The 20,142-nt window shown below is 41.3% G+C and overlaps 1 protein-coding gene across 2 annotated transcripts in view; it reads left to right on the top strand.

The window, feature by feature from the left end:
• Positions 1-4,117: 4,117 nt before the first annotated feature.
• Positions 4,118-20,142, top strand: part of FBN2 (fibrillin 2) — a 122,787-nt gene continuing 106,762 nt past the window's right edge. For both annotated transcript variants that reach the window (XM_054282306.1, XM_054282314.1), the window contains exons 1-5: positions 4,118-4,365; positions 5,156-5,238; positions 8,602-8,700; positions 9,180-9,275; positions 11,578-11,673. In XM_054282306.1, coding sequence (XP_054138281.1) covers positions 4,118-4,365; positions 5,156-5,238; positions 8,602-8,700; positions 9,180-9,275; positions 11,578-11,673 — 622 coding nt within the window. The remainder of the gene's footprint in view (positions 4,366-5,155; positions 5,239-8,601; positions 8,701-9,179; positions 9,276-11,577; positions 11,674-20,142) is intronic.

Genomic DNA, 20,142 nt, shown 5'->3' on the forward strand with positions numbered 1-20,142 from the left:
CATTTTAGGGGGATGCAATGGCTTGAGCCAAGACAGTGACCTGCCTCAGTGACTGCCAGCGCAGGAGTGAACAGAAAAAGCTGAGGAGAGTGTGGTGGTGCCCTCTCTCTTCAGGGAAGAAGAACATCTCTATTCTCAAGACCCTCAGCCCTAGAGGAGGTGAGAATGGGGGAACTGTTGTCCCAAAAATGAGAAACTGTTGGTTTTTGGTACTTATAGGAGCCTTATAATGAGTTTTCGTCCATGGATGGTGGTGAGAGCACTGTACATGGAAGGAGGATGTCAGGATGGCAGTGCCATGCGTGACATGGAAAACAAGATGTTTCAACTGTGTTTCCTGGGGAACTATGGTACAAGAGAGGCTGCTGCCTCCCTTGATGAACTGAGAGTTGATTATCTGAGAGGTGGTAACTCGATTGAGAATCTAAGATGATATTTCATGTGCTGGTGGAAATTGGGGGGAGGAGGAGGAGGAGGAATGCTTTTGGAAAGCTTTCATTCTGAGTCCTGTGTGCTCCTTTTTTCATACTGTAAGTTAATAAAGTCCTTTTCCTTATTCCGAAGCTGGAGCCTGTTCTGCTCTATTTTTGGTCACATCTCACAGCAGTCACTGGGGAGAACATATTTTCATGGGGCACGCTGGCATTCCGGAAGCATGGAACCATAAAAAAATGCTTTCCAAAAGCTGTGGGAGACAGGATCAGGGCTGGGATGCCTTGGAAGAACATCCTGGTTTAATTCAGGGTGAAGAAGTGAAACACTTTCCTACGGCTCCCTGCGCCTCCACGAAATACCGCCAACTGTTGCTCACCTTCCAGTTCTGGAAGGTTCTACGCTCCGAGTTTCCCCATTGGCTCTCCACAGAAGGCCACTCCCTCCCTTCTCTCTGATTGGTCCAGCCTGTGTCACTCCACTCTGGCTCCTCCCCTGGACTCTTTCCCTGTTGGACTGTGGGAACCCACAAAACCAGAGGGTTTTGGGAAAGCTGCAAAGGGCAGGCCCCAGAGACAGCGGGACTGTGATGGGAGCTAAGCAGCAGCCATGAGATTGGTCAGCAGAAAAAATATTTAAACTGTAGAAAAGCAAGGACAAATAGAACAATGGTGTGTGTATTAACGCTTGTCTGAATAACTCCCTAAGCTACAAAAAAGTTTATCTAGCAAGATATTAGGAAGTTTGAAGCTTAATAATGGAGCTCTGTGCATTCTGTTTGAAGGCTCACAAGCAGGTATTGTATTTGAAATAAGCAAGCATTGTTTAACCAAAGGTACGTGTGCTTATAGTGGTTGGATAGAACTACTGTCAATGTGCTTTTGCTTTGTGTGATTGGTCAAAAATCTTATAAAGTGATTTGTGACATTGAGTTCTGTGTCTGCTGCCTGGGATGTGAGCTGCTGGCATCTTCCCATTGCCATAGCCATGTATTGAGAGTGATGCTGGAAAATCAAACAGCTCGAAGCAGTTCCTCAGCAGCCCCGTCCCATTTGTGATTTGTACAGAGACCCCCAGCTGATGATAAAGGGGAGCCACCTGCAGCAGAGGTATAATATTTGTCCTAAAAAAATCTAGTTTCATCTCACAAGTAGTTGTAGTCTTGCGTTCTGCTCTTTGAAACGCAGAGCTGTGTTCCTGTCTTATCCAAGCAGCTCTCAGTTGTAGTACTGATTTATCATGTTGTGCTTTTTATTCTATGAATTTTCTTCTGTATTTTTAAGAGAGCTGCTGCTAGCTAAAGAACCCAAGCCTTCTGGCAGTGAATTTTCTCTCCTTTACCACAGCAGTGGCTTTTCTGGGCAGCTATTGGAAATTTAACATGCGTAGTTCTAAGAGAAATGATCAGAACATAATCATTATTTTAAATCATGTCTGGTCTTTTACCCATAGAGTATTTGTGATGTCCATTCTAACAAAGACAGCTTTCTTGGGAAGCATTAATTTCTATTCATATTTACAAGACCGGACTTATAAAAAGTAAGACATCTTGCCCAGTGAATGTTTTATAATTTTGTGTGCTAGCGCTTTCTTGAGTGCAAGAAGGTGTCTTGAGTCTTACAACCACTTTACAAATAGTTGGTAGCTGCTGACTTTGCTTTTGATACTCTACACATTATTTCCAGTTTGAAATTATATCTCTCTTGGCTTTAAATTGTAACTTTCCTATGCTCTAATTTCTAGCCCACCCTTGCTGTGTAATCGCCAAACATTTTTGGGGTGTTGTTTCACTGTTTGGGGTTTTTTCCCCTTCAGGATTTTCTAGTGTTGTCTTTTTCCAGATGTGCTGTGTTTACCTTCTGAATTGCTTTTTTATTGCTGTGTTTCCTGATATCCAAGACCCTGAGCTTATCTCAAATCAGTTCTTTCCTTTTGATTTCTTGTGTCCTATCTATTTGTTCCATGTGTTTTCTGGAGGTAGTTATTCACACGAAGTGGCATGGAATCTTCCTCTTTCCTCAGCTGCACTTCATTCACGACAGGTTTAACAGCTTCTGCTTGAAAGAAATTCCAAATCTCACCCACAATCAGGAGGTTGCTGAACTCTCCAAACCCAGTTGCCTTCATAAATACTTTTAGTTTCTTAAGGTCTTTAAAGACTGAGGTTCTCTCATGCAAAATTGGTTCTGCTAAATTTACAAATTTAAACAAAATCAGCTTCTGCTCTGTCAGAACATGGGTCAATAAATGGAGCTTCTGTCAGAACCACTGATGGTCTGTCAGGACCATCAGTGCAGGGCAGTAAATGGAAAAAGAGAGTTGGCTGCTTGGGTTTTATTTCAGAGATAACAAAATCTGGCTCCTGCTTCTCACCCCTAGAAGTGACAGATAAAATGCATGTGGAGGTAAATGAAGCTGTGACATGTCCCAGTTTTGTTGCAAAAGACAAAAACCCTAAAGTTTCCAGGTTGCCACACTATAACCATGGGCTGTAGAACATGAGGTGTTCACCCCTAGAGGCACAGCTCAAAGGGATAAAAATCTCAGACGACAAAACCAGATTGTGCCGTGTTATCGCAATGACAAGCACCCAACACTTGCGCACTGTCAGCAGGGCCGCGGTTTTGTTCTCACTTCTTTTATTTGTTCCTCACGGATGGCTAACTATTCGGCACATCTAGCTAAATGCATGCTCTCGGCCTTAAAAAGCAAGCAGGAAAATCCCTAAGCCAGAGGCTTTTTTTGGGATGGTTATGTAGGGAGAAACAGCAAGCAGAGAACAAGCAAAAATTTTGCTTGTTCCTGAAGGGAACTGCTCCTGAAGGTAAGCGCCAGCTCTTCCAGCACCACACATTCCTGTTCTTGATAGCAGAAGCGCCGTAAGACGCTCGATGCTGAGGCGATAGGAACGGGGAAGGAGCTCTCGGAGGAGCCCAGCGCTCCTGTGCCAGACGCAGCTGGCGGGGCAGGTGTGGGGCTCCGGCTCCCTCCCCTGCTGGCTCATCCTTGCGACCAGAACCTTTTGGGGAGAACGGAAGGAATGCGCAGAACCCGCTTTGGGACCAGCTCTACCCGCACCGCTGGCTCTCCGAGAGCCCCGTTCCCTCCAGCAGCCGCCAGCCCTCACTCCCTCCTCCTCTCCCACTCCCTCCTGCCATCCCCTCTTCCCGGCCCCGTCCCTCCCTTCCTCTCCCCCTCCCCAGCCCCTCACCGGCACCGGCTCCTCCTCCGGCTCCTTTCACTGTAAATCCGCCCCTGGCGCTGGGCAGGGGCTTCTCACTTCCCCCCTCTCTCTCTGCCCCAGCACGTTTATTTAGCCGCGGTTAATTAGCGTCTGGTTCTTTTTTTTTTTCTTTCTTCCTTTTTTTTTTTTTTTAAGGGAAAATTCAGCGCGGTTCCCTTAGATTTCCTATTGCGGCGGAGTGGGCGGGGAGGGGGAGAGAAAATCCAACTCTGCTTTTATTCACCTCTCTTTTCCCCCCTCTCCGCAGAGGGCTGTCTGCGAGCACAGTGGAGCCCGGGCTTTGATGGCACCGGCCGGGCAGGCTGGGAAGGACACACGGCGCATTTCCCGCGGCTGAAGGTTCTCCCCGCCCGGGGGCCGCCCCGTGCCCGCTGAGGGCGGTGCGGGACCCGCGCTCCCGCCCGCGGCTGCCGGCCCGCTTCCCGCCGGAATAGCCGCAGCATGGGCAGGCGGCGGCGGCTCTGGGCACAGCGCTGGTGCTTCTTATCGCTGTGCCTGGGCTGCCTGGTGCTGTGTGCGCAAGGAGCGGCCGGGAGGCAGCAGCGACAGCAGCAGCAGCATCGGCCGGCGCTCCGCGCTCCCTCAGGAGCGGGCGGCCCCTTGGCCGCTACCGCTGCGCAACGGGAGGACGGGGCCGGGGGCGCCTCCGGTCGGGTCCGCAGGCGAGGACAGCACGACGGGCTCCGAGGGTAGGGACAAGGCTGAAACCCCCTTCCCCGCCGTGTGCGTGCTCCCCAGGGCATGTCCCCAGCCAGAGCCCCTTGCCGGTGGCGCCGGTGTGTGTGCCCCCGGTGCCGCTCTCCCTCCCGCCTCTCTGAGGCTGGGGACTCGCCGTTCGATAAGCTGGGAGTTTGGTGCTTGCCTGTGGAATCTGGCTTCCTAATTAGTGCGATTTAATTAAACGCTGACCTTGTGGGGGGCCTAGATTACAGCTAATGAATTGACACCATTGGGCTCCTTGGTGAAGCGTCTTCCGATATTGAGACGCTTAGACGCTCACTGTTTTGGAGGGTTTCTACAAAGAAATGATGCAGAGTCGGTTTGGTTTTCTTCTGATGTTTCAGGGACTTCTCGGTATTAGCTTATCCTTATGAGAGGGCATCCCTTCTGTCTAGTGTCAGATGACAGCAAGAAGCTCGTTTTTATGGCAGTGCTTCTCAGACTTTGAATGGAAGCAGAATCAAACTCATCCCTTCCATGTCCTCAGTTACTGCAAGAAGGATGAATGTTACCCACCCTTGCCTCATCTATCTCTCCTCTTTTGTATTAATCAGTTGAACTAACCCAAAAATAAAATCTCTTGGAGGAAGATTTTTTTTCCCCCTTTGGGGAGGATATTTTTGTAGACAACTTCGCTATGCAGTTTTTTGTTTGTTTTATGCAGCTATATTCTTCCCCTGTGTGTATGTAAAACATTAAATTCTCTTTGGAGTGCTTCCTATTTTCCTGTACACATTTATTGATTTGTCTGTGTTGCAGGCCAAATGTGTGTGGTTCTAGATTTCGCTCCTACTGTTGCCCTGGGTGGAGGACCCTTGCTGGAGGGAATCAGTGCATTGTTCGTAAGTGTCTGGCTGCTTCTACTGCTCAGGGCTTAATAAGGAGAGTAAATATTCTTCTACGAGTCACACTTATCCTTCAGCACAAGAAAAGTTACTTCCAGTTCTGTGTTTCACGTTGTTTTTAGACAATAATTTAATTTTTTTAGGAAAAATAAACCAAGATGGAATTGCAGGTCCACATTCCTTGTAGCTGAAAGGGGCTGTATGTTGATAAGAGACATGTCTCCACCTAGTTTTTAAGGAAAACCCGTGACAGCTCGGGAAAAAAGTCCGAAACTTTGTCAAATCAAATGCTGAACTGTAGTAACAGGGGACAAAAAAAGCCAAAAGGTTTTGATATAGGCAAATCAGATCTTGAAGTTCTCTGAAGCTTGGAATTACAATCAGATAGAAAGCTCCTTTACATCTGGGATGCTTACTGTCTTGGCTGTTATTTTTAGTTGTGTTTTGATGGCTGTCAGGCATGTAGACTGGCTGCTGGCTGGTGCTGTGCTGACAGATGTGACTTTTGACATACACGGTATGGCAAAAAAATAAAAAGGAAAAAAGTTGTGTGTCAGGGGAATGTGCTCAGAACTCTGGTGGGATGATGTCTTTGGGGGTGTTTACCGTGAAACAGAAAATGAAGTTGAGATTTCTCTGTGTTAGGTAACGGCTGATAGCAGACAATGCCTCCTTCACCTTAAATTTTTAATCTGTTGCCATTACATTTAGCCTGTCGCTGTCTGTTTTGTTAATAAGTATGCCCAGCTTCAGTGTGGAGGTCTTTGTCATTCTCCATCTGACTAACTGCAGGTATGCAGGACAAAACTGGGCAAGGGAAGGGTGATAAGTCAAGGTCTGCCAAACTCTTGCCCTTTGGTGGCCTTTTTTTATGATTCCAGGCCTCCCTCACCTGCTCACATCTATTGGTTTTACATGGTTAGACTTGACTGGCTAATATTGGGGATAACTGTGCCATGTAACACTTATTTTCACCTCAAGCTGACCCAGAATTTTCCAGCAAAGGATTATGGTGCCATTCAGAGGAAGATCCTTTTATTGATGTTGCTGTGGAATAAAAGGAGTTCCTCAGAATGTTCTTTTCGCGTTTATCAAATCTTTCAATACTGGCTGCTTTGCTTTAATGTAAAGTAGAGATTTTAAGAAGGGTTTGGGCTGCCTATTATGTTGTTGATAGGCTTTTCAGATTCAGCTGTGTGTCTGGCTCAAATGTGTTTAGGGGCTTTCAACAATCCCTTTCAACAATCAAGATATCCTTTAAATTGTCTCTCAATGCCTCTTAAAGGCCTTGCTCTCAGGTCTGCCCACACCCAGAATAATCTGATTTATTTTTAATTTATGTGCACAAGAGACATCTTTTAGCTCCTGCCTGCTTACTGCACTCTAATTGCAGTTAGCAATTGGAAAGAAAATTGCACTTTGTAACATGTTTATAGGGTGAATGATTTTGGCAGAGCAGTATTGCCTGTGACACTTTTCTGTTCTGCTTTTGGTGGAGGTTTAGGTGTACACATTTCTGTGCTGACATTTAATGTCTGTGGAGATGACATTCCCTTTAGCTAGAGTTTTTCACCTAGAAAAAACCTCCTGCACAGGATGCTGGACAAGGTATCAAACTTCTTATTGGAGATGTACTGATTATAATTGATGCATACTTTAACTGGTGATTTTAAAGTGGTATTTCAATGAGGAGAAATCTATGAGCCAGTGGTAGGTGAAAAAGAAACCATTCTGACCTGACAGCGTTTCAAGCTGGTGATGTGGTGGTGGTTGTTGGTGGCCTGTGGCACATTTATGATTAAAAATGATCTTTTGTCTAAAAACCAAGATTTTAGACCTTGGTCTAAAAGGTCTACTTACTTTTACTCTTTTGTTACACAGAGTAAACTGTTCTGATGAAGGCATATTTAGGATATGGCCTTAAAGTCTAGGGCTTTCAGTTGGTAAAAAAATTACTCCTTAGCGGATAGAAAATTAAGAAATGGACTAAATGTAAACCTTACTTAATCAAGAGGTTGACATTGTTGTAGTATATAAAGATGGACTGAACAGGAATATTAAAAAACAACCCCATTTCCTGTGCTCGCCAAGTGCTCTAAATCCACATCCTGGCTCGTGGAATCGTATTTTAAGTCAGCCCATGGCTCGTCTCTAATTCCAGTTAAACAGAAAAATCCCATAAACTCCTTGACTTCTCATGCCTTCACATTTGGGACATTATTGTAGCGTGTAGATGATGCATTTTGCATCTTTTTGATGCCCAAAGAGTGGCGTGTGATCTTCTCAAGGTATTTGTTTCGTTGTAGTCCTTCAGTGGAGATGTGCTGCCAGATTATTTGGTTCTCACAGAACTCTAGGCCAATTTACAAAGAAATTGTGATTCTCAGGGATTTTTTGGTGGTGGTGTTTGCTTGTTTTTGAGGGTTTTTTACTAAACAAGCTATCTGTTGCCCAATATATGTCTTTCTGAAGTCCTCTGTGGTGCTGTAGTGACTCTGACTGTTTCAGGCTCTTTTGATTCACTTGCTGCTTGAGCAGATGGATTTGATGTATTAATTTGCATCTGCTTTAGAATAATTTATACTTCTAGCTCTTTTTTTTTTTTGTGGTTCTGTCACTCCTTGCTCCTTTGGAGCTGTGCTGGATGGTGAGTGAGAAGGAAAAGCAGGAACTTGGGGGTCATCATAGGGATGGCACAAGGTCAGGCATGCGACACGCAGGTGTGGGCTCAACAGGCTTTCCTGGGCTTTTTATGGTTTTTAAATAAAAGTGTGGGAGCTACCTGAGTGCAGGAAACTATATTTAGGGAAACACTACAAAGTTGCAAAGTCCAGCATTTGCACATTGACTTCCCGCCAAGCTTCTTTGGGCAAAGGATGGATAATCGTGGGAATAGGAAAAAAAAAAAAAAAGACCCTAAAATGCTTTTAAAATGGTGATTGTAAGAGTGAAGCCCATAGCGCAAATTGGCATTGTTTATATTTCTTCAAATCTTGGGTTCTTGGTAATGTTTTCTCACAGGTCTTGTGGTCTAAAAGACATGTTTCTAATGATTTTACATTGCTTGCATAATTGGCTGATACTTCTAACTGGGCAAAGAACTGATTACATGATTTCAGTGGTCAGGTCAGTGTTTGAATATGCCTGATTTAATTCTGATTGTCTTCAAATTTGTCAAGAGATACTAATTATGTCAAAATTCAGTTCACTTTATTTAACTTAAAATTACTTTTGCGTGCGTAATTGCTGTCCCAATGAAGGGAGTTTTCAAGAGTTGGTTTGTTGTTTTTTTGTTTTTTTTTTTTTAAAGTCTCAGGTTTCTGTTAATCCCTGTCACCTTCTTTCTGTGTTCTTCCTCAGCAATTTGCAGAAATAGCTGTGGTGATGGATTTTGCTCCCGTCCCAACATGTGCACTTGTGCCAGTGGGCAGATATCACCCACCTGTGGATCAAGACCTGGTAAGGACTTAAGTGTGTTTGCATTACAGATTTCATTGAAAGTCATTCTCTTCAAGTTTCAGTGACAAAAATGCCAACTTCCTTAAAAATAAGTTCTCATTACTGCATATGCAAGTGTAAATTATGCTTAGGTAAGACACCTCGAGTTTGTTATTCCACACGTGCCTGTTCATTCTGTGTGACAAATCTAAACAAAATATGCTTAAAGAGAGAAGGAAGTTTACAAATGAATGTGTGTGGTGTTCACATTTTCACTGAGTCCATTCTGGTAAGAAATCAAGATTGTACAGTTTTCAATGCAATTAAAAGTTCCGAGTTGCAACATAATCGTGGAAAACTGTAGAAAACCCCTCCATGAGTACACACCTGAAATATGCAGCATAGGTGGTGCAAAGCCCACCATTCAGGTCTCATCTCAAAGGCTGTGAAAGGCCATTCCTTGGTGGTGTTTTTGGCTGATTTTGGGTCTCTCCCAGCAGCACAGCAGTGCAGCATCAGCTGCAGGAACGGCGGGACGTGCGTGGACGAGCGGTGCCAGTGCCAGAAGGGCTTCTCTGGTGCCCACTGTGAGCAGCGTAAGTCGCAGCCGGTTTGCTTGAGGCACAGTGAAACCCCTGAAGGAGATGCTTGTTTTGGGGTATGGTGTTCAGCTGACAGTCATTTCCTGCATGAGCTGCTTTTGCGTTCTCTAAAATTCAAGTTACAGTTTGGAATCACAGAGCAATTTTGGGGAGCAGCATGACTGTGCATCCCCCTCTTCATACCAGATGTTCGCCAGTTTTTCATTCTCCCTTAACAAAGTTTTCTCTGCCTCAGAGCAGTAGTCTCACTGCTGAGTTGGAGAATGTTCTTCTGTTTTCTACTTAGTCTAAGGGAAAAAGGATTGAATATGGTTCAAGCTATTGGATACCTTTTTGGGTTGGCAGACAAACTAGAAAGTGAATTATTTGCCAGCTTTACCTTATAACAGCACACTGTTTACAAGCTGCAGCAATTTAGCAAACAATAAAAATCCCTAAAGGCTGCAGAGATGAAGAAAGACTCAAAAGTGTATTCTGAGGCCAGCTGACTACTAATTAGGAGATAAATTAATTCCATAAAGCAGGCTGAAAGAACTAGAGACAGACAGAGGGCAGCTCTGCAAAAAACAGATGGGCTGAATAGTGTGGAAGATAATTTGTTTTGCCCTAGTCATTTTTATAAATGCTGGAAAAACAGTCTTGTTCCTGCTTTAACTGGACAAAACTCTCTAAAATTTTAGCAAATAGTTGTAATCCTCACCTGTGACCCCAGTGAAGTTTTGTATTCAGGGTTGCTGGTCCCTTCCTGCTTTTGTTAAAATATATTAAAACATATTGTTAATATATTCAACACCTGAATGTTCTCAGACAAGGCAAGTTTCCAGTGAATAAATAAAAAGATGATTGAATTTTCAAGTGGTGACCCTGAAGCTGTCCAGAAAATCTGAACAAACCCTGGAGATTGGTTTCACTGTATCATGTAGTTAAAATTTCAAGCAGGATTATGAATATGTGTCTTCTAGACAGTCTTAAAAATGTAAATATGTTTTAATTTCTATTTAGAAAAATTTAATTGTATATAATCGAGTTGTCTTGCTGAAGTGCCATCCATTAATTCAGTAATGTAACACATGCAGCAAAATATCTTCATTTTAGGTGTGCATTTTCAGGAAAAGGTAATTCTGATTGGTGGTTCTTGGTAAGAAGTAAGGCTTTATCACATTTCCACCCAGCAGTTATGCTCTCCACTATGATACAGCAGTCATGTGTACCTTTTTTCAGTTTGAAATTATTACCTTCTCTAGGTTTCTGAGGTTCTTTTGACCTGGATACTCAAATGTGCTACAAATACCACATCCAAACTGAGGAGACACATTTAGGAAGGCAGCCTACTGACTTTGAGACCAAAAATGGAAAAGTTTAAAAATATTATGATTGTCCTGTAAGCTGAAATATTTTGATTTGGAAACATTTCATGTGCAAATTCATTGGACAATTTTGAAGCAAAGACCCGAAGCGATGAGTCAGAAAGTAGCTAAAGTGATGGTTAGTTAAGGCACTCTTTTAATGGCATTTTTCAGCCTCTCTGAAGAGCTCTTCCTCTTCCTCTCCTCCTTTTGAACTGAGAAATTTCAGTGGTCTGGCAGGAAGCTTTGTTCTTGATTTAGACCATTGGTAAAGAGTATGAGTGGGTGCTCTGAAGTTCCATGACAGTAAAATAGCTTTCTCATCTAAATGTGCTGTGGATTTATAACCCTTTCACCCCACTCTGCTTCCTCCTTCACCACAAAAAATTTTATTTTTTTCGGGATCTTTTAAGAAACACAGGAGTTTTTTAGGTAAAACGTGATGACTTAAACAGGTAATTCTTTACCTTTGCTTTTAAACATCACTCCTCCTTCCAGCAGCATCGACTCTGAGAGATGCTTATCTCTCTCTTGGACTCCTTTCTCTTCTCAAAAGGTTTGTTGCTGTTGTGACTGAACAACACAATATGCCCAAAAAATACTTGAGGTTTGATAGATAGGTAACTTCAGTGAGGGATAATAAGTTCCTACATAGTTCTTATGAGTGGCTGGAGCTGCGCAGCTGATTGAAACGCACTGAAGTTGGACATGTGCTGTTAATCTGTGCTGAGCAGCTGTTTGCAGTTAATACCCGCAGGTGCTGATGGAATTTGGTGTGCACAGTCATTGCTGGTGGAGGTGGCAGGAGGGAGATCAGCTCCATCCTCAGGCCTGGAGAGGCTTGGAGCAGCGGGAGGAAAAATGAGAATTTTTTAAATGGCGCATGTGTCGCTCTGCAGATGCCATTGCCGTGGCATCATTAACCTTTCTGTCTGTTTTGTTAATTGAAGCTGTCTGTGAGAGTGGCTGTCAGAACGGAGGGAGGTGTGTCGGGCCCAACCGCTGCGCCTGTGTCTACGGCTTCACTGGCCCTCAGTGCCAAAGAGGTAAAGGGAATTTAAGGAAGGAAACTGTGAGTAGTTGTATACCAAAAAATGCTCTGTGTGCATGTCTATCTGTAATTTTAGAAAGTGTCTTCTTTTTATTTCTTGCTTTTTTTTTTTTTTTTTTAGTTTGGCAGACACATTGAGCATTGACATGTACAAAGCCTAATTGGTAGGAATTTCAGCTCATTTAGGCTGCATGTTTTGTCACGCAGTAGTTAAAAGATTAGATGCCTTTTGCTCTCTGCTACATAAAATTACAATCCAGCAGCATTGGTTGGTGGTGTTGGGATTGTGTAAGGTCTAGATAATTGAACATTTTTTTCCTGTGTAACATCTCTTTCATAAGAGGAACTTTGGAAGTAATTTGCTCTGGTTAGTTGGGAAGAAGTCAGAGAAGGACTGAAAAAAATAACCAATTACCATAGTACAGGGTTCAGTTCCTAAACCCATTCTTATTCTAGAATGCATCTCAGAGATGGCTTCTGAAAGGAGTCCTGTGGAAATCCCTTTTTCAAATTCAGCTGTGAAATGCTCAGTGCTGCGTATAAATTTGGGGAAATACCTTGAAAATATATCTTGCACCTTTTTATGTTTTTAAAATTTTTTTTAGCATTTGTTTACTGGGAAATGGGAATAAATTCCATGGAGGTAAAGGAACTAGAAAGCCACACACTGAAAAAGCAGGAGTTTCTATTTGCTATTCCAGGCTAGTTTATGGATCCACTAGGTATCACAAGAGAAAGAGGAATGTAAAGGATCAGTTTTTTTGTCTCTAGCTTGTCGTTGTTTGCATTCTTAAACCTGATTTGCAGTTTTCCGTTTATCCCATTTCCTGTAGTTATTTCTTCTGAAACAGGCACAAGGACCCAAATCTTGCATAGTTTGGTTAGTGGAGAAATAGGAAGTAGTATTTTGTTAAAAATGTATTAATACTTACAGCCGTTTTGTAGCCATTCAGAGGTATGTCTGTGCACAGTGTATACGTGTCTAAAATAAGAGGTTACCAAGTCTTTCTGTTTGGAGTGGATTTTCAAGGGCTTGGACAAGGTTAGGGTAATTTGTAGTTTGAGCCTTGCTTCTAATGGATCTTAACACTGCAAATTCTGCAGTCTGGGCTGAGTATCTAAGGTGGATTATAGTTCTAGCTGAACTATGGCATGATTAAATTGCAATATTCAAAATGGTTCCTTTTTAATTTAGTTGATTGCACTCAGAAATGCTTTCTATTTATTGCCAGACAACTTGGTAAGCTTGCTTTTTATCCTAGAAAAAAGAAATCATTCCTAGTTAAGATTTGCTTCTGTTCCCTGACTACATTCAGGGCTGTGGAATCATATTGATGCATATGACAGACTCCAGCTGTGATGATGGCTCAGAGTTTTTAGTAATGATTTTTATACTTTAAATTGTTTGACCTTCAAAGCTTAAAAGATTCTACTTCACTTGGGTGTTGCAGCCTAACTTTTGTGATGTTGAAAGGGTTCAGGTTTGCTTTCTTGCCACTCACTGTGAAATCTTTAGCTGCAGAATTCAAGCCCTGTACAGGAATTTAAACATCAGTGTTTTGGCATCCATATTTCCCTTGAAAGTCCTAGGTTTTCAATTTTGTGTGGAGTACTCTTGTTCTGCGAGAGTTCATCTGCCTTATGTGGGTATTTGAAAATTGAGTTATTTCAATTCAAGGTTTGCATTTTATTGCTTGAAATTGGAGGTAGTAACACCAATTTCCTTCTGTCACTGTCAATAAAATATAGCATATGTAATTGCATATATAATAGCTATCTAACCTAATATCTAATATAGCATGCTTTTACAGCTTTGATAGGGCTAAGTACAATTTGCCTAACCTTGGTATTGCATAGACCTTCTCATACTCAAATAAAGAAGTTACTAATTTATTTTTCTATTATTGAGTTAAGGAAAGGTGACTCCTATAGTATATCTTGATAATAACTATAAAAAGTATCTCAGTGGTCATTTTGTTTATGCATTACATGAGATGGAGTATGTGAAAGCATTGTAAAAGATGCCTTAGATGCCTATTTAGTTCAACAGTAATTTGTAATTTATGCTTTTAATGTAATAGTTTATTCTTTCCAGTAAATAGCAGAATGCAGTGGTTTCTTCATCTGTGGGTTGCCATAGTTGCCTGAAATATTTTACAGCAAGAAGTGTCTCAGTGGTTTATTTTTAAACTGAATTTAGCAGCAGTTCATAACTCTGAGTAAAATTTTATAGTTTAAGGATATGTGAACTTCCCTTGCAAATCACCTCAAAGTTATAAGAGACGTTGTTTTGTAAGTTTTATTTACATCAGTGTGTTTTAAATGCACGCTTTTTATGGTTCTGTAAATTAGGTTCTTTAATATTGGGTATTTTCTTCCTAACACAGAACATGTGTGTGTTTCCTTCAGCTTGGCCTCCCAGCCTAAGCTGTAGATAAAATGTGGTTGGTTTTTCAGCTATCTGGGCTCTGAGCAGACCAATTTCCGGGCTGGAGACAGGAGGCTGAGCAGTAACTGATGACTGGCATGGTCAGAGGATTTAACTTGAGGCTTTCTGCTGGGTTAAAAAGAGAGAAAAACCTGTTTGGGAGTTCCTGCTTTTTCTGATGTGTATGCTGACCTCTTATATTTCCTGTCAAATCTGGTCTCTGGTCAGCAAGCACCCAAGATCCAAGTTTTTTGTGTGGTGTCTTTAAAGGGAAAAAAAAAAAAAAAAAAAAAAAAAAAGATGTTGAAATTTCTGCAGTTGAGTTTTCCCAGACAAAAGAATGGAAAAAAAGAAAGAGCAACAGAAAAGGAGGCCTCATTCTCAGTTGTTCATGTAAGGACAATTTTTTTCCTGGCATCACCAGTTCTCTGGTTTCTCAACACTGTAAATGATAGTTGTGTCACTGCTCATGGTTTGTGTGCATTTTTTAAAATTGATAATCTTCAGAGATACGAAGCTGTGGAAAAGCAAGGATGTTTTCTTCCTTCTTTGTCATGGGATAAAGGAAAGAAGTAGTGAGAAAAGCAAATCTTGTCACTGATGTAACTTTGCCTCCATCCCATACAGAGGGAGGAAGAGCAGTTCTATGAGCCCCATATTAAGTGGCTCATAATGGGAAGCAAAAGGGTTTGGAATGAGTAGAAATGCATAGCTTAGGAAGAGCATCCTTTTCAAGAGGGACGAGAATTTCAGATAAAGCTATCAAGCTTTGACAGGTAAGAAATGGGGAAAAATAAGGAAGTACAGTGTTTGAATAGCAACTTTCCAGTAGCTAAAGGGAGCCTAAAACAGATCTGGAGAGGAATTTTTTACAAGGACAGGTAGGGTTAGGACAATGGTGATGGCTTTCAGCTGCCAGAGGGCAGGGCTGGCTGGGATCTTGGCAATGAGGAATTGTTCCCTGGCAGGGTGGGCAGGCCCTGGCACAGGGTGCCCAGAGCAGCTGGGGCTGCCCCTGCATCCCTGGCACTGCCCGAGGCCAGGCTGGACACTGGGACAGTGGGAGGTGTCCCTGCCATGGCAGGGTGACACTGGATGGGCTTTGGGGTCCCTTCCCACCCAAACCATTCTAGGAGACTAAAAGTCTATTAATATAACATGAGATAAAGAGTTTTTCTTTAAGCTGGGCAGTGGATAAAAAAGCTGTCAACAGCACAGAGAAGCAAGTAGGACAAAGCAAAAAGCATCCTCAGTTAAAGTGTTGTTAGTAATTGAGGCAGAAGAGTAAAGAATAATACAGAACTGAAGTGGACACACAGTGAGGCAGCTGATGGGCACAGGGGTTATAGAGATGTTTGGGGATAATGCATGTGTTTAAAATTAAGCTAGCGTAGCAAACTGACACAGATTTGTATAGTAGTCAATACTTCTCAAATACAGTTTTATTATAAAGAAGAAATAAAATATATATTTAATCTGTAGTGGTGCTGAAGATCTATGTGCTTTAGTGACAGTCTAAATGAAGCAACAGAAAATGCAGTTCCTTAAGAAACGTTTTCTTCTGACAAGTATTTAGAAGGCTTCTTAACTTGACACAGCTTTTCCTGGCTGTTGATGCTAGCAGTACCATGAGGTGCTCAACAGCAAAAATGTTTTTTGATCAGCAAGCTCTTCTCTTTTTGTGGGAGTCTTGGGAAGATAGTTTTTTAACTTTGCTGTGAGGTTGTTGGGTTTTTTTTTTTTTCCCTTTATTAATGGCTGCTATCATCCTGAGCCAGAGTAGAGGTTTTTTTATGGTCTTCCTGCTTCTTTTCTTTCAGTGTACAATAAATGAAAGAGTGACCTGCTAAACATCAGTTTAATTCATCTTCAGTCTAATTTTAGCCTTTGGGAAGTGCAGCATGTGGTCCTGGGTTATTTTGTACAGGTTCATAAAGAAGTTGTGCAAGGCCTGTTGAGTGAAGGAAAAAGTAATTAGTTTACTGTAGCATGCTCAAAACTACATGGCCCAGTTCACAGGGGATGTTCCTCCTCCCTAAGGGAAATAAAAGTGTTAAATCATCAACTTGAAGCCTAATTTAACTACAATAAATTAGGTTCCGTTTAATAAAATCAGCTAAAAATAAGTCAGCAGTAGTTTAAAACTCCAGAATGTGAAAATCTTCCTACAATTTGCAACTTTCACCATTCTTGTCTACTTTTATCTTAAATTTTTTTAAGAAAGCATTTCTGTCAGCTTTTTCAATGCTTAGCTGAAGGCTGATTGCAAGCAAAATGCTGCAATGGTCATGTTTTGTTAGAGCAAAAGAAGCTTCAGTTTAGACTAATAAAAAACCAATGCTTCTATTTCTGTTGGAAATAGTAGAGATAAGAATTGCAAATACCTGCAGCAGTAAGAGGCAAAGCTTCATCTGACAGGTGAGTACCTGAGACAAGAAATATAGTGAGATATGGGGGAAAAAAATAAGTACAGTATTTGAATAGGTTCTTCTGTGTTGGAAGGACTTGTTAGATATTTTGGAGGGGTTTTTTTGAGGCTAGAGGTGCTGTCAGGTGTTAATAACACACACGTTTAAGTGCAGTCCCTGCTCACCAAGCTCCTTTTTGTGCCGCAGGTTCTGGCGTGTAGATATTGGCCCACATCATCCCCTGATGGATCCCAGCAGGGCAGATTCAAAAAGCTGCTTTCCTGCTCACAGATGTCAATACTTAGTTGTTGGAGATTTTTGCTCAGACATGGCTTGAAGGAAAAAGGCCATGAAAAAATACAGCTGATGGAAAAGTAACAGGCAGCTGTGAGGAGCAAATTCTCACAGCCTGTTTCTGTAAACAACAAGATTCTCAGGCATGTCTATGTAAACAGCAAAAGTTCTCAGGTTGTTTTTAATAACAAGCAAATATCTTGTCCTTGGATAAGGTATGGGAAAGCAAAAGTGACAAACATGGAGGCCTTGAGAACCGTTCATACCAGGGTTCTCAGGCAGTTTTCTCATAACAGGTGGACATTCTATCTTTGGCTGTTTTGGGAAAGTAAAAGTAAGTTTTGAGAACACAAATCTTGGTATTGAAAACAAAAGGAGGGGTTGATGTGTAATCTCTGACCTATGGTGAGCTCGAATTTTGCAATATGATGCTGATCAACAAAGATGGGTTGGCTCCCTTTGCTTTCAACACCTAGTGATGTTACAGGGCTCTGGCAATGCCTTCCCTGCTTTTGTTGTCCATCATTATCCCCAGAAACGAGGTTTTCAAAGGGAAACATCCAGAAAAAGCTGCACAGAGTGTGTGTTTGCTTGTTGTTAGCTGGCACTGGAAAATGTCTCCCTTCTAGGTCTGCATTTAGAGAAGGTACAACATTTAGCAGTTTTAAAAATGACACAGGTAATGCTGATCATTGTCGTAGGAAGGGGACCAGGACACCAGGTGGTTCATCACAGGTCCAGTTTATTAAAGAAAGCATCAAACACTTACACAGCAAATAATAAGCTCATGAATATTCTGTAAGCCAAGCAATCTATTGGTTAAACTATACCATCAACTCATCCACATTCCTTTGGGCCTACGTTCTCTACTTCTCACACCTCGCTGTCCATTTCTTTATCATCCTCCACTAGGCCCAAGGAGACGTTATCTGTGCAGGTGCAAGACTTGGAATTAACCACTGTCTTGTACTTTTCCATTCTCTAGTCTCCTAAATTTCCCAACAGATCATGCTGATTGCAGTAGTGATGAAGGAAGTACTGTGATTCCAGTCAGTGTCTCTCCCTTACTCCCTTCTTTTAGTTTTCAATGAAATCCCGGTATTTGAATGACTCTTTGTTTGGCAAAAAGGTAAAAACCCTTAAATGCAGCAGTTTTTCTGCTTTTGAAGCGCTTGAAATCTTCAAAACTTCTCAGTTTGTTCAAGCATAGCACAGGAAAGTGTGATAGACGTGGGGTTGTTGCACTTTGTATTAGGATTAAAAGCAGAGGTTTTATGCCTTTAAAGTAGCTATACAACAGTAAAATAAAAATATGGATTGAAATTACTTCTTGCAAAGGCTTGAGAGTTTTCACCAGAGTGCAGCAGCTCAGGCACAGGGAATGTTTCACTGGTTTAAATAATTTAAAAGGCAAGCTCTGTAGCTGTGCTGCCCTAAACTGTGAAAAGAGAGAAAGAAAGAACTGCCAGAACTGTTACACCTTATACTTAGAGCCAATATTTGTATTTTTTTCATATATCTACTTTTTAAAATCTGCACTTGAAAAGTAATTTTTTTTCCTCTTACCTATAAGAGGAACAAGTCTAGGGCAGCATAAAAAAATTGTGTTTTTTATGTGTTAGGTAGGACTTAGACCAGCTTATGCTCTGCATCTAAGGATTGTTCACTGAAAAGTGAAACGAGGGTCTGATAATAGGGAGCAGTGAAGCAAAATAATGAGTGAGAAACGTTGCAGAGGAGAGGGAAGATGATGCCTTTGAAAAATTCTGTCTGGTCTTATCTTTTCCCTTCCTCAGTGAAAATTTTGCTGTTGGTCAGTAGCACTAAAATGTCACCTTCTTTTTTTTGTTTTACTTGGGAAAGAGAAAATACAAGAGCTGAGCAAGGCCATGATGGCTTTGTTAGAGTTTCAGAAGAAAAGATTATTCTGAAAACTAAAAAAAATTATGAATCTTATTAAACTATTTAATTTGTAAGATATCCAGGAAAAAAAAAAATCTTGATCTATTTTCAGGTTATCTAGGAAAGTTAGAGATCAGAAGAAATTGAGACACTTGCCCACAGGGAGTGTCTTTAACAAAGAAAATGCAAAAATATCTGAAATACTCATGTAAACACTAAAACTTTCTGTCAAATTCAGCAAGTACTAATGTAATATATTGCTTATGTGGGTGTTCTAGGAAAAATTGGAAAAAGCAGAAATAAGCTGAAGAATCCAGTTTTGAAGTTCTGGAAAGAGGAAGAAATAATCAAATTTTTCACATTTTTTGACTGTAAAATATATTAGAATAAGTTAGACAAGTTTCCTCTTAAGTTTACAGGTATTGTGTAGAGGAGGCTTGAGAGATTATCTGGGGAACTTAGGAACCTTGGAAGCTTATTTCTGTAATGGTTATGAATGCCTGAAATTGTTTTTTTTTTGTCCTTGATTACATGTTCTGTGTACACAAAGGTTCCATATTAGATCTGAGAGAGAGAGTGAAAGAAGGGTTTTGGATATTTCTTTGAATATTGCAGTGTTGGAGCAAGAAATAGGAGAGGGAAAGTGCATATTAATCGATAACACCTGCACAGTTGTTTGTGAAACATTGAAAAATAAGAAGTGGGAAGATTTTGTTGTTGTTGTTGTTTTGCTTGCTTTTCTCTCAAAGGGCATTGTCATTCACCTTAGGCTTGTTTTGATTAGTAAGAAAGGAGTTTGATAAAACTGTCTCAATGTTGAGCCAGGAGGATGAGCGTGGAGACCCCAAAACTCTGTGTGGCTTTGGTTGAAGGTTAGAAAGATGACAGATATTTGGAAGGAATTGTCTTTCCTGTATTTTCTCCCCCTGATATTTTTCATTGTGTCTGTTATGCTTTGAGCTCCCTTACGGTGAATTAAATGGTAAGGCCTAAAGTTATGTAAAGTGGATCTTCTTTAAATTTTCAATCATATCTGTCTTCATAAGCATTAATCATTTATTATGCAGTATCTTAAAAGCTGTAGTTGCTATAGTAAAATATGTATTGAAAAGAGTAATCCAGGTATTACCAGGAGTAGTTTACTGAAGCCAGTCAAGAGCACATTGCATCCAGGGTTGCAAAATCATGGAGTGCCAAAAGTAAACTGGTTTATTTCACCTCAGACTAATAGCTTGCTATATGAGAAACATGATTAAATTATTTCTGTATTGAGAGGATATATAAATGATCTTCCTTCCTATATTTTGGTTGTGAAAAGATACTCAGCTTTATAATGTCTCCCTGAAAGTCCTGTATGAGCCCAAGAGGGAAATTTCTAAAGCCCTTTGGTTTTGCTGAACACACCCAAAAGATCTGAAGAACAGAAGCTGTG

The sequence above is a fragment of the Melozone crissalis genome, unplaced genomic scaffold (assembly GCF_028551555.1).
Source record: "Melozone crissalis strain CALT ecotype California unplaced genomic scaffold, PUWL_Pcris_2 ptg000005l_1, whole genome shotgun sequence".
Taxonomy (NCBI): Eukaryota; Metazoa; Chordata; class Aves; order Passeriformes; family Passerellidae; genus Melozone; species Melozone crissalis.